This window comes from Anopheles stephensi, chromosome X (genome assembly GCF_013141755.1).
Source record: "Anopheles stephensi strain Indian chromosome X, UCI_ANSTEP_V1.0, whole genome shotgun sequence".
Lineage (NCBI taxonomy): Eukaryota > Metazoa > Arthropoda > Insecta > Diptera > Culicidae > Anopheles > Anopheles stephensi.
The window spans coordinates 15,450,093-15,461,671 of NC_050201.1; the positions used below are offsets into that span (position 1 = coordinate 15,450,093).

The window sequence follows — 11,579 nt, forward strand, 5'->3', positions numbered from 1 at the left end:
AAGGGTTTTCACTTTGCCCGAAATTTTGGCTAAAGTCTGAATAGATGCCCCCCCACTCACGGACACTCATTTCTGCAACTGAGTTACCCAAAACGGTATATTTTTCAGACTTTTTAGAGTAAGTATTTATTTATTTATTATTTATTCATTATTTTTAATTGTTATACATAATTATTAAAACGATTTCTTACATTTTAGCTTAACTTTTACCTAAATTGAAGGTAAAGAAGGGCCAACGTCTGAATAGATGCCACCCCCCACTCACGAGCACTCATTTTTGCAACTGAGTTACCTTAAATTTAGGTAAAAGTTAAGCAAAAGTGTTAAAATTTGTTGCAGTGATAATTTATAATAATTATAAATAATAAATAAATAAATAATTATACTAAAAAGTCTTAAATATATAATTTTGCGTAACTTACTTGTAAAAATGAGTGCCCATGAGTGGGGGGGGGGCATCTATTCAGACTTTAGTTCAGACCCCAGCCTCGGTTTAATCTGCGCCCTATCGGATACATTCGCTTGCAGATGACCTAAGAAACACTGTAGACATACATTTATGCTGCGCTGCAATATGGTGGCCCCTCGGAGGCACTCACACGCACACACAGCCACGTGGCACTCAAGAAGGGAGACAACATTGCAACTCGCCTGCGTTCTGGTGAGCCCTCATGGTGAGTTCATCGTACACGCATCGCACACGGCACGGGCATTCCCAAATCAGCCGTCATTGGTGAAGGTTTTGCTTCGTTTCGAAGTGCGTGCCGCCCCGTTTGAGCGATTGTTCCATCAGGGATCCAAAGTGTTATTGTGACTAAGGTTACCGATATTTGTAGCGTTGCGATTAAAGTCAAAGAACATTAATGAACTAAATAAATAAAAAAAACCGGAAAAGGGTTTTTTTGGAAACTGCCGAGAGCTATTTTGCTTTCGCTAGCCAGTGCTAACCTCGCAACAAGCAAACACACACACATCCACACACGTGTGCGTTATATAGCCCGGTGTGCGTGACTTCGGGGTTTTTGTAAGTTTGGTGTTAAGCGCGTATGTGATGTGGTGCCGGCTTTTTACACGGCGTCAACGTTGGTGAAGAAGAAGAACCGGATTTTTGTTGTGTGTGTTCGCTTACCGGAAATTAGTCGCGTCGTGAAAAGCGTGCGTTTTGCCGTTGGTTAATGGTAATTTACGAATTGTTTTCCAACCAAAGCAAAAAGGGACCCGCAACGACAAGCATCAAAACATCTGCCCATTACACTTGTCGGTACGGGTTGTGCGTGTGTGCGTAAAGGCAAACGAGTCGCCCGTACGTCGGTTAAACAGTGTTTCTCGGCGGTGTCCACGGCGTATCTACAGGAACCACGTTTTTCTACCGCGGTCAGGTTTTCGATTATCGGTGAAAATATCGTTTGCCCACGCATGGTAGTGTTCGTGGGTCGCCAGCCAGGGCTTCTACTACGCAGTTGGAAGTTGTACCACACGAGCACACACATAAGCAAAGTCCCGTGCCAGAAAAGCGGTGTGCTTATATAGATGGTGGTGGTAGTAGTGCCGGTACCATCCGGTTCTTCGTTTCGGTGCCCGCTGTGAGTTGTTTTTGTCGGTCCGCGGTCTGCAGTTGTTCACGGTGAGCCTCGGGTTCGCACAAATATCACACATCACGATCAACAGCGCGCAAGTGGAAAGAGACAGCAGAAAGCAAAACTTCATCCCTAGCGAGTGAGCGTGCTGTAGCAGAAGACGAAGTAGAAGAAGCAGCAGCAGCAACAGAAAGGGCACACACGCAGCCGTTTCGCTGAACCCATCAACCAGCAGCATTTGTCCACACACAAAACGCGCACACAACACAACCTTCTCTCAACTCGACCGAGCAGACATTTTGTGTTGAGAAAAAAAAGCAAAACAAAAAAACCGGAGAGAAAAGAACGAAGAAACGGCAATAGAGTACTGCTGCAGCAGCATCAACTCAGTAAGGCGTGTTTGGGCAAGTAATCTATTCCCCAAAGTAGTGCTACGCTTTGATTGCAAAGCAGGAAAGGTAAGTTCTAGCGTAGCGCGGACGCCATTTCTGCTTTGAATCACCATATTCCTTTCCGATTAAAACACCTCCATCCACGCACACACGCAGGACATGGATCTGGCAAGCGAGAGTGTGATGTTTTCGGTGAACGGGAAACCGAACGGTGTAGACGATCCCGTCCGCAATGGGACCGCTTCCGGTGGTGAAGGTGGTGGCAGCAGTGGACCCGGTTCACCGCACAGCGGCGAAGGACCGTCCACTGGCAAGGGTGGTGCCGATGGGGGCGATGAGCTGATGAAGAAACCGGCCGGACTGTTGGACGACAAGCTGAAAAAGCGCATCCGCAAGCTGTCCCGGTCGAACAGTAAGGACGGTGTGCTGGGAGTGGCCGGTACGCCGAACTTTGTGGCACCCCACCGAAAGTGGAAAAACAGTCGCCGATCGCGCAACGGGTATGGGCGCGGGCTGCCGAAGAAGGGTGGAGCCGGGCGGAAGGGTGTGTGGGGCAAGCCCGGTTCGGAGGTGTACGACGAGCTGGACGAAGACCCGAACGATCCGAACTTCGACATCGACGCGTACAACAGCATGCACAACGTGGAGCTGAAGGAGATTGTGCCACAGATGACCGAGGCGGAGGTCGTGAAGAAGCTGGAAGCGATCATACTGGAGTATTTTGAGCACGGTGATACGCACGAAGTGGCGGACGCGTTGGATGATCTGCTGCAGCCCGGGATGAAGCCGCTCGTCACCAAAACGGTGGTCGCTGTTGCGTTCGACCACAAGCAGTCACAGCGCGAGCTAACGTCGGTACTGATATCCGACCTGTACGGGCGCATTGTAACGCGCGAAGACATCTGTGCTGGTAAGTTTTTTTTCCTCCCCCGTTTTCCTTCACCTTCACCAAGCTCGGATCCCAGGCTAACATTTTCAAACCACAAAACGTAATCCAGGTTTCGATTTGCTGCTCGCAAATCTGCCCGATATTATGCTCGACACGCCAGATGCACCGCATCTGCTCGGCAACTTCATTGCCCGGGCGGTGGCGGACGATTGCATTCCGCCGAAGTACGCGTACCAGTCGGACCGGGAAGATTTGGACCAGCACGGACAGGCGGCCCTGGTCCGGGCGACCACCCTGCTGTCGATGCACGACGGTTGGGGCCAGCTGGACAATGTGTGGGGCGTCGGTGGTGCGCTGCGTCCGGTGCAGACCATCACCCAGCAGATGTCGTACCTGCTGCAGGAGTACCTGCTTTCACGCGATCTCAGCGAAGCCCAGCGCTCCATCAAGGAGCTGGAGGTGCCGCATTTCCATCACGAACTGATTTACGAGGTAAGGCGGTGCTTCCCTTTTTTTTATTGTGACTTTATTCAAACGTGGTTCCTCCTCACCTCGCGCACACGGTGTGTACACACAGGCAATCATAATGACACTGGAGGCGTTAAACGAGTCCACCGAGGTGGCCATTTGCGAGCTGTTCCGAACGCTCGACAGTACCTGTATCGTGACGCCGGAGCAGATGGAGCAAGGGTTCCGGCGCGTGTACGAGGACATGACCGACATTGTGCTCGACATCCCGCTCGCCTACTCGATCCTGGATCGGTTCATACAGCGCTGCCAGCGCACCGGCTCGTTCCTGAGCGAAGCGCTCGTCAAAGATATTCCCACCCGGTAAGTTTTTTTGTTCATGCTTTTGCTTTTCTATCGTTGCTTTGTTGTGGCGTGTGGCGTACGTGACGTTTTCCATGCGTTTCCGCGGACCAGCCCGAAACTTCAACCGAAAATGCTCGCTTTTCGGGTTCCGTTCCGAAAACTACGTAGATATGGGCTAGAGGAGGGGGGTGCGCGAGAAGAAGGGGTGTGTTGGGTGGGGTGCGAGTATGTTGGTGTTTTTCACTGCTCTGCTGCTGTTACCCATTGCGCTACAATGAGCAGGAAAAGGATGGCACGATTGCTTCGCCATCTACACTGCGTTAGAAAACGAAAACGAAAGCAAATTCGTGTTTAACCTTCGCACGGGCGCCGATACGAAAAGCAACCGCCCCAGGGGTTCGGTTGGGCGCGCATGTATTGGTGCACGCATACGCCATGATGTAACAGCAGGCAATGTATAGCAGCGGCCCCTTCTTATCTCTCGCTTCTGCCTCACCGGTGTACCGGGTGCCGAAACCATCCCGTCCGACCGGCCTCTTGAAATGAAAGCATTGCTCTTGGAAAGATTCGTCTTTTGCGTCGCAATTTGATCTTCACACTGTAACGAATACCATCACACAAACCGCGCTTTCGTAACTGCCATCGCACATAAACACAGCGGTCGAAATGTGTATGTGTGCGCGTGTCCCTTCGAGCTGGAGAACGGTCTCACGCGCGGCAACGTTGCTGCCTGCTGCTGCAGCATGTTTCGCCCCAAAACGTACCGGTTTATTTTTCGACCTTCTTCTCTGTAGCCCATGATGATGTGAAATCACATGCCTTCATGTATGAAAAAAGCGGTATGTTTTTGTTTTGATTGTCGTTGTTGTGTTGTCGTTCCGCCCTCGTCCGGAAGTGTATTTGTGCTTACACATTTTTTTTTGTATCGAAACAACGATTCCCAACCCCCAACCACTCAGCCGAAAAAATCGAATTCGGGGTTTGTTTTTGCGACGCAATTCTCACCCCATTTATGCCGGGTGGTGGTGTGGTGTTTATACTCTTTGTTTTCTTACGATTGGCCTTGAACGAACCGCAATAACATGAGGCTAGTCCAGGAGAACGCCGTCTAATGGCGGTTGAAAAGGGGAAGCAACAGAAGGGGAGGATGTGGAAGCATGAAAAAGGCAAGCAAGGGAAAACAACCAAGAATTGGGTGTGTTTTGGTGCGCGTTTCATGTCGTCGTAATTTTTTGAAGGTCAACTTTCGCAGCCCGTAGCATGCCGAACGCATTAACCAGAGGGTAATGCGTGTGTGTGGTAAAAGGCGGTTTGGTGTTTTGAACCTCTAAACTTGGATTATTTTCAAATAATCATGTGGTGTTACAACACGCATTTGGCTATTCTATCAACAAATTGACGTACGACGTTTAACGACACAAAGTCGCTATAGTCGCCTAACCAACCAACCAACCATTTCCATCAACACCTGACGACCGGCTATCGAATCTCATTCCTGGAAGCGTCCCCACCTTCAACCAAACTGCCTATTCAGCTACGAGTGTAATCTAGTCAAGAAAGCCAGAAATGATTCGCCCAGACCTCTCGAGGTTTGTAGTGTCGAAGAAGACGACTAATGGATTTAATCCAACGTACGATACTCTGATTCCCTCCAGACAAAGCTGGGACTCTGCAGAAAATGTGCTCACATCTGCATCTACCTGAGTCATCAAAACTATTAACAGCCGTCAAAAACTTCTCACTGTGAAACTAGAATACTCGCAACAATTAAATTCTGTATTTGTGACAGGGTATTTTTTGGGACCGGACCGGTCGAGACGAGAGCGGCACTTCACACGGCTGGACCGGGGTTCAAATCCTATCCAGACCGCCTCCTCGTACGAAGGGCTGACTACTTTACTACGGGTAAAATTAAGTCACAGAAACCCAGAAATGGCTGGCCGAGACCTCTCGAGGTTGTAGGTGACAAGGAAGAAGAAGATTTTTTTGTGTGTGCAGGTTAGATATTCCTCTTCTTCTTTGGCCTAACGGCCTCTTAAGGTCATGGCTACCATTTCTGGCTTATTAGACTTAATGATACCACGAAGATTGAATGATTCAGTCCTTACTACGGGGGAGGCGGTCAGGATGGGATTTGAACTCTGGTCCTGTCCTATAGCAACCATAGAGTCTAGATAAGAGGTATTTATTAGGACGATGCTCGTCGAGGATGTTAAGTTGGATGTTCAGTTCAGTTCAGATACGACTAACTTACAATTCTTCTTCTTCCTTGGCGCAACAATCTCGAGAGGTTGCATTTCCGGCCTTCTGTGACTTGGTTTTACCCGTAGTCTGGATGGGATTTCAACCCCGGTCCTGTCGTGTGAAGACTGGCGCCGTTGTCACTTCGGCCACCGGACCGTCCCTATTATTATTACTATTATTTGAGCAAATTAGATTCGCCCAGACTGACATGAGCTGTTCGTTGTCATTAGAAAGGACTCCTCTTCTTGTTGGCTTTACGATCTGCTTATAGACTCAGTACACTTATTAGAGCAGACCACGTAGGCGCCGGACGACTCAGCTTTTGTAATGTCCTTTTATGCTATGCTGTGCAACTGATAGAAGATGGGGCACTGTGGACTGTTGTTGTTGGCGTTGATGGCAGAGTCTCCACTGGACTCTGATGGAACCTGACGGTTTCTTCTTCTTCCTCTTCCTTGGAACTACACAACGTCTAAAGTTCTCGGGGGCCTGTCATTTTTGGCTTTGTGTGACCGTAGCAAAGTAGTCAGCCCTGCCGTCCGGGGGGAGTAGGTGGTCTGGATGGGATTTGAACCCCGACCTGCCACCGGATCTCCCCCCCCCCCCCCCTCCCTACATAACGTTTTAACTCCCGTAAAATCCAAAATCCTCTGCCAAAGGCCCTGTTGGAATCTCTGGAAAAGATTGTTGGAGATTGATGGCCTTCATCAGTAAGACTGGTCTAAAGATAGCAGTTTAAGGGACCTTTGCCAGTAGTCCAATTGCTTCTTTATCAACACACAAATTGATTGCTTCATACACCGAAATGGTGTACGTGGTGACGCGGACACACCTTTACAGATTCGATATCGATCTCATTCGCCCCCGCGTAGCACATGCTGTGTTTCAGTCATCTGACCGAGCACCGCGCATAATAATAAGAGACAATCTGTAACGTGTTATCATCCGTTGTGCAGCCTTTACAACATCACTACTACTTTGTGTGACCGTTACCATTTATAGTTTGTCCCTGACTGGGGAAGCGTTTTGAAACGACGCAAAACCAAAACAAAGTATGGCAAACCATCTATCTCTATGCCCCATCGTCAACAACATGTTTTGCACGCACACATACACCGCATTTACGGTTCGTTCGAAAAGTAGGCAAACTTATGGTTAAATACAACGGTAAATCGTAAACATTTTAAAGCGTACCTGCATAACATAGCTTTAGATTTATATGTTTAAAGTATTCTTTGTAATACTTTGTAAAAATTGTATCTTCTTAGCCTAATTTATGTCCTACCAAATGTACCACATATCATCGTGTGAATGTGTGTGTATGCCGGCTGTCTTATGTTGTATTGGTTTCACAAGCGCGATTTTATGTTGCTACACACGCACATACAAGCTGCTGCACTTGCGCAGTCGCTTCTATTTCTATTAGCCCCCCCTCCCCCTCCCCCTCCCCGCGGTTGCGTAGTGTTTGTTTTGGTTTTTGTTATTCATCGCCCACAAAAACATGAAAACACACACTGCGTACGTGCGTAAAAACATGCGACAAAAACGGAACGAGCTAAACCAGCTCGACCATTGCCTATATTTTGATTCTCAAGACAAAATTAAATTTGAACAGTTTGTATTTGATTTTGGTAAAGTTTGTGTAGACACGCTACAATTGCATAAAATATTTTTAAAATTAATGTTTCATCCTCATGAAGCAGAATAAAAATCATTCCATTCCTGTAATGTGGTGCGCGCGTGTTCACAATTAAAAGTGAGGCGTATTTGCTGTGTTGCGCGTGCCTTGTTGCTTTCAAGGTTAGTGTGTCCTTGGAAATATTAGCCTCCACCCTTTTTTTTTTATCGCCCCGTTTCTAACATCAGGCGGAAAACGGGGAAAAACAACATACAAACTATTTTATACCGGTAAAAAAAAATGTGCAGCTAATTTTAGTTCAAAACAAAACACTCCTTAGGTGTGGAGTGAGCCAAACACTCTACAGTGAGCCAACTGTTGAAGCGTTGACATTATTTTGGACCAAAACAACAACAGATCGATAACACGTTTTGACGCGTGTTACGCACATGTGCATGGATAAATGTATTTTTTTTTTCAAACAGCTTCTAAAAAATAATGTGATAACAACGACCTTTTTTTCTCTCTCTCTATCAATTTTAGGGGCCGCAAACGCTTTGTGTCTGAGGGTGACGGTGGCATGATCAAGCAGGTCAATTTCCGCCATGATTTCTAGATTCGTTTTGCCCTCCCGCCCCATCATCATCGTCATCCCGGTCTCTCACTCAGCCAATAACAACACTCAGCAAACGAACCCCCTGCACACGGGACAAAAAAAATGAAAGGAATGACGGCGTAAGAGAGTGAAAGTACGTGTGTGTGTGGGGGGCCCTAAATTGCAGGAGATGACCATCAGATGCAGTGGATAGGAGGAACGGCATCAGCATCGAGTAGAAATGTAGAAGCGCAGGACAAAACACCGCCGCATTACTAATCCATACTAAAATTGTGAGTCTAAAAGTCAACATCCCTCAGAAGGGAGTAACATTTGTTTTTTTTTCTCCTTCGATTGCCTTATTTTGTACCAAAAACTGCATCTCGTCTTGCGGCATCAATTGATGAAATTTAATCACAAAATTTGAACCTACTACTACTACTACTACTACTACTACTACTACTGTGTATTGTGTATCGCTAAACACTCGATTGGTGTACGTGATGCTAGAGCGCAGAGCAGAGGGTTATAAATGTTGAGCGCGATTTGAAAAAAGGGCCCACCATAATTTCAGTTTCGAAAACAAATACAACATATGAAAAGCGGAAACCCCCAGTGTGGACGACACAGGAGAAGGGTGAGATTTTTTTTCCAGTGAGGGATACATCTTAAAACTCCATCTTGTTGCCCGCGTAGCCCGTCTTTTTCGTGTGGCGAAAGACCTGGTCAAATGGTGGCGGACCATCTTAAGAAGCGAAAGCAACAAAAAAAAAATCATATTAGTGTAAAATTAAACGCGTAGCAGCCAGATAATGGTGGGGGGGGAGAAAATAAATCCTCCAATTCATTTGCATTTCGATCGTTGTCTCGTGAAAAAGGTAGTTGGTTGTGTTTTTTTGTTTGGCGGTTTGTAAATGATAAAAAAACGGAGCATTCATTTAACTCTTGCTTTTTTGTTTTAGAAAATTAGTCATGTGTTCCTTTTTTTTTAACCGTCAGGATGTTAGGAAGACCGAGTAGTGTTACGAAACCAGTTATAAGAGAAGGCCCCTGCAATTGCATACACTACAAACGAACATCGTCCTTCACGACCATGGTTTTTTTGAGAGGAGAGATTTCCAATACATACTTACATACACTTTTGATGATTGTATATCGTTCGATTTATTACACGAAAAGCCATATTGTGTGTGTGTGTAAGACGAAAGTTCAATTTATACAACCATTTCCTTCCCCTCGTTTTTGCATTAACAAGTCTTAGCCATATCGTGTGGTCTCCATGAATTAATAACCCGGTGCGAGAGGTCCATATTGCCATTGGCAAAAATGCGGCTTTCGTTTACATAATTTTTTAAATAATTTTTTTCTTAACAAAATTCTTTTTTTCCGTTTACTATTTTAAAATATTGATGAGTAGAAGGAAAGGTCACCGACATCAGGAGTGTGACGATAAGGAGAGAGTGAGAGGTAAAAGGTAAAGAAGGGACATTTGCTGCCCCATCACCGATAAGTAGAGAAGATTGCGAATCAACGAGCTACTAATACTAAACGTCAATACGTTCCTAGCGGATCTCCCCAATACTGCTAAATACTAAAAGAAAAGAAAGGAAAAAAGCTTTTTTGCTCACGTATTCACGCATCAGGAATCAGATGAGGATCAGAATTAAAAAAAATAATATTTTCATCAAAATTTCCAAAACGAAAAACAGAAGAAATTATAGAAGTATATATTAATGTTTTTGGAAGATGATCGTGTACTAAAAAAAAAGAAAAGTGAAATTTGCGCGTTCTAAAGATATCAAATAAATCTGTTGGTTTGGAGAGTGATAAAGCTACATTTGCAGTTCGTAAACTCTTTAAAGAAAGCGCTAAGTAAAGCAAGGATAGCTGTATTGGAAATTGGTGTGAATGTGAATTTGGAGGTACAACATTTGAAGCATCATTAAAATGGAGCAGAGGCAGACCGTTCTTTCTATGGCAAAGCACCTATATTACGTGCAACCGTGCAAGCATGCCTATGTAAGCACGGCCTATCGAATGATCCGGCTAGCTTGGGTATTAATGGTGAAAGCGTGGACAAGGAGAAGGAGCGGAGACGAGGCTAGGTGTTGATTGTCTTAAAGAAAACCAGTGAAAGGCTTGGGTAGAATTTTGTTTTCGCAATCCTATTCCTCCATTCTCTTCTACATCGCATTATATCTTCATTCAGTAATGGTGGCCGCCGCATGATGGCAAAAGCAAGCAAATGGAAAACAGGAATGGAGAACGCAAAGGCATATACTATTAACATTTACAAACAACAAAACCACACACATACACATACATACAAAAACCAACAAACAACTATTAAGTATGGATACGAAAGGTTAGATAAAGGGAACGTTTCCCTTTTACTCTAGACAGTAAGCAAGCAAAACTGAAATAAAGTAAAAAAAATGAAAAAAAAATATATACATAAATATGTAAACGTTGCAGTGTGTTTTGTAGGAGATGTTTTAGCTTGAGAAATTGAGATTGAGCTGTTGGGTAGAAGGACATTGTTTTCGGACATCGTTGGTCAGAATAGGCTACCAAGGCTTGTGAGGCTACAGTCTCTGTGCCCAGGGAGATGAACTGTTCTGTCTTCTTTTCAATCTGGCATCATCGCCGAGACTTGCGAAGGTGATCTCTTCGGGGACCAACTTCTACGATTCAAACATCGTCACATCCATAGACTGGTTTGAGGCTCCCCTGTATGTCGCTGAAGCTTATCAAAGAATCTACCTTAACTACTTACTTCCTTAATTATCCTGCGCTGCAACAATCCTCGACACCGCTCACGATCCAGTGCCTTCGTCTGTCGATTAATTATCTCGACCATTTTGGCGGATGCATCACCGCCATCACTCCATCTCAGTTTGGGCCTATCACGCCTCCTCTGTCCGTTTGGTCACCCTAAAAGGACATTACGGGGTTCTCATGACATGATCAGCCCACCGGAGTATGGCGAGTCTAAATTGCATGCACGATGGTGAAATCATCGTACAGCTCGTAGAGCGCTCGTCATTATAGTGGCTCTTCCATTGTCCTTCAACACGCATACGGGACCAAAAATCCTTCCGAGCATCTTCCTCTCGAACGCGGCTAAGAGGGCTTCGTCAGTTTTGGACAGAGGCCATAGATCTCAGAGGTGTATGTGAGTACTGGGACTATAAATGTTCTGTACAGTCCCAGCTTCGTCCGTCACGACAGGTATTTAGAGTGGAGAGGTTTCCTCAGGCTGTAGTATGACCGGCTGGTAGCCAGCACCCTTGCACGTTACTCAACACCAATGTTATAGTCGGTGCAGACTTTTGACCCCAGATAGGTGAAGTTTTGGACGACTTCAAAGGTGTGATCACCCATCGGTACATCACCCCTGTGTAAATCTGTGTTTGTTAGAAGGGCTCCGGATCAACCTCAAGAGGATTCA

The 11,579-nt window shown here is 45.8% G+C and overlaps 1 protein-coding gene across 2 annotated transcripts; it reads left to right on the plus strand.

The window, feature by feature from the left end:
* The first annotated feature begins 702 nt into the window (after window positions 1-702).
* On the plus strand, window positions 703-10,575 carry LOC118510733 (programmed cell death protein 4). Of its 2 annotated transcripts, none has more exons than XM_036052949.1 (5): window positions 703-2,035; window positions 2,126-2,879; window positions 2,968-3,350; window positions 3,436-3,689; window positions 8,077-10,575. In XM_036052949.1, exons 2-5 carry the CDS (start codon window positions 2,129-2,131, stop codon window positions 8,147-8,149), a joined length of 1,461 nt encoding a protein of 486 aa, XP_035908842.1. In that variant the 5' UTR covers window positions 703-2,035; window positions 2,126-2,128; the 3' UTR covers window positions 8,150-10,575. The 2 variants fall into 2 exon arrangements, with proteins under 2 accessions (XP_035908842.1, XP_035908851.1); XM_036052958.1 differs by having other exon boundaries at window positions 703-1,981.
* Window positions 10,576-11,579: the final 1,004 nt, after the last annotated feature.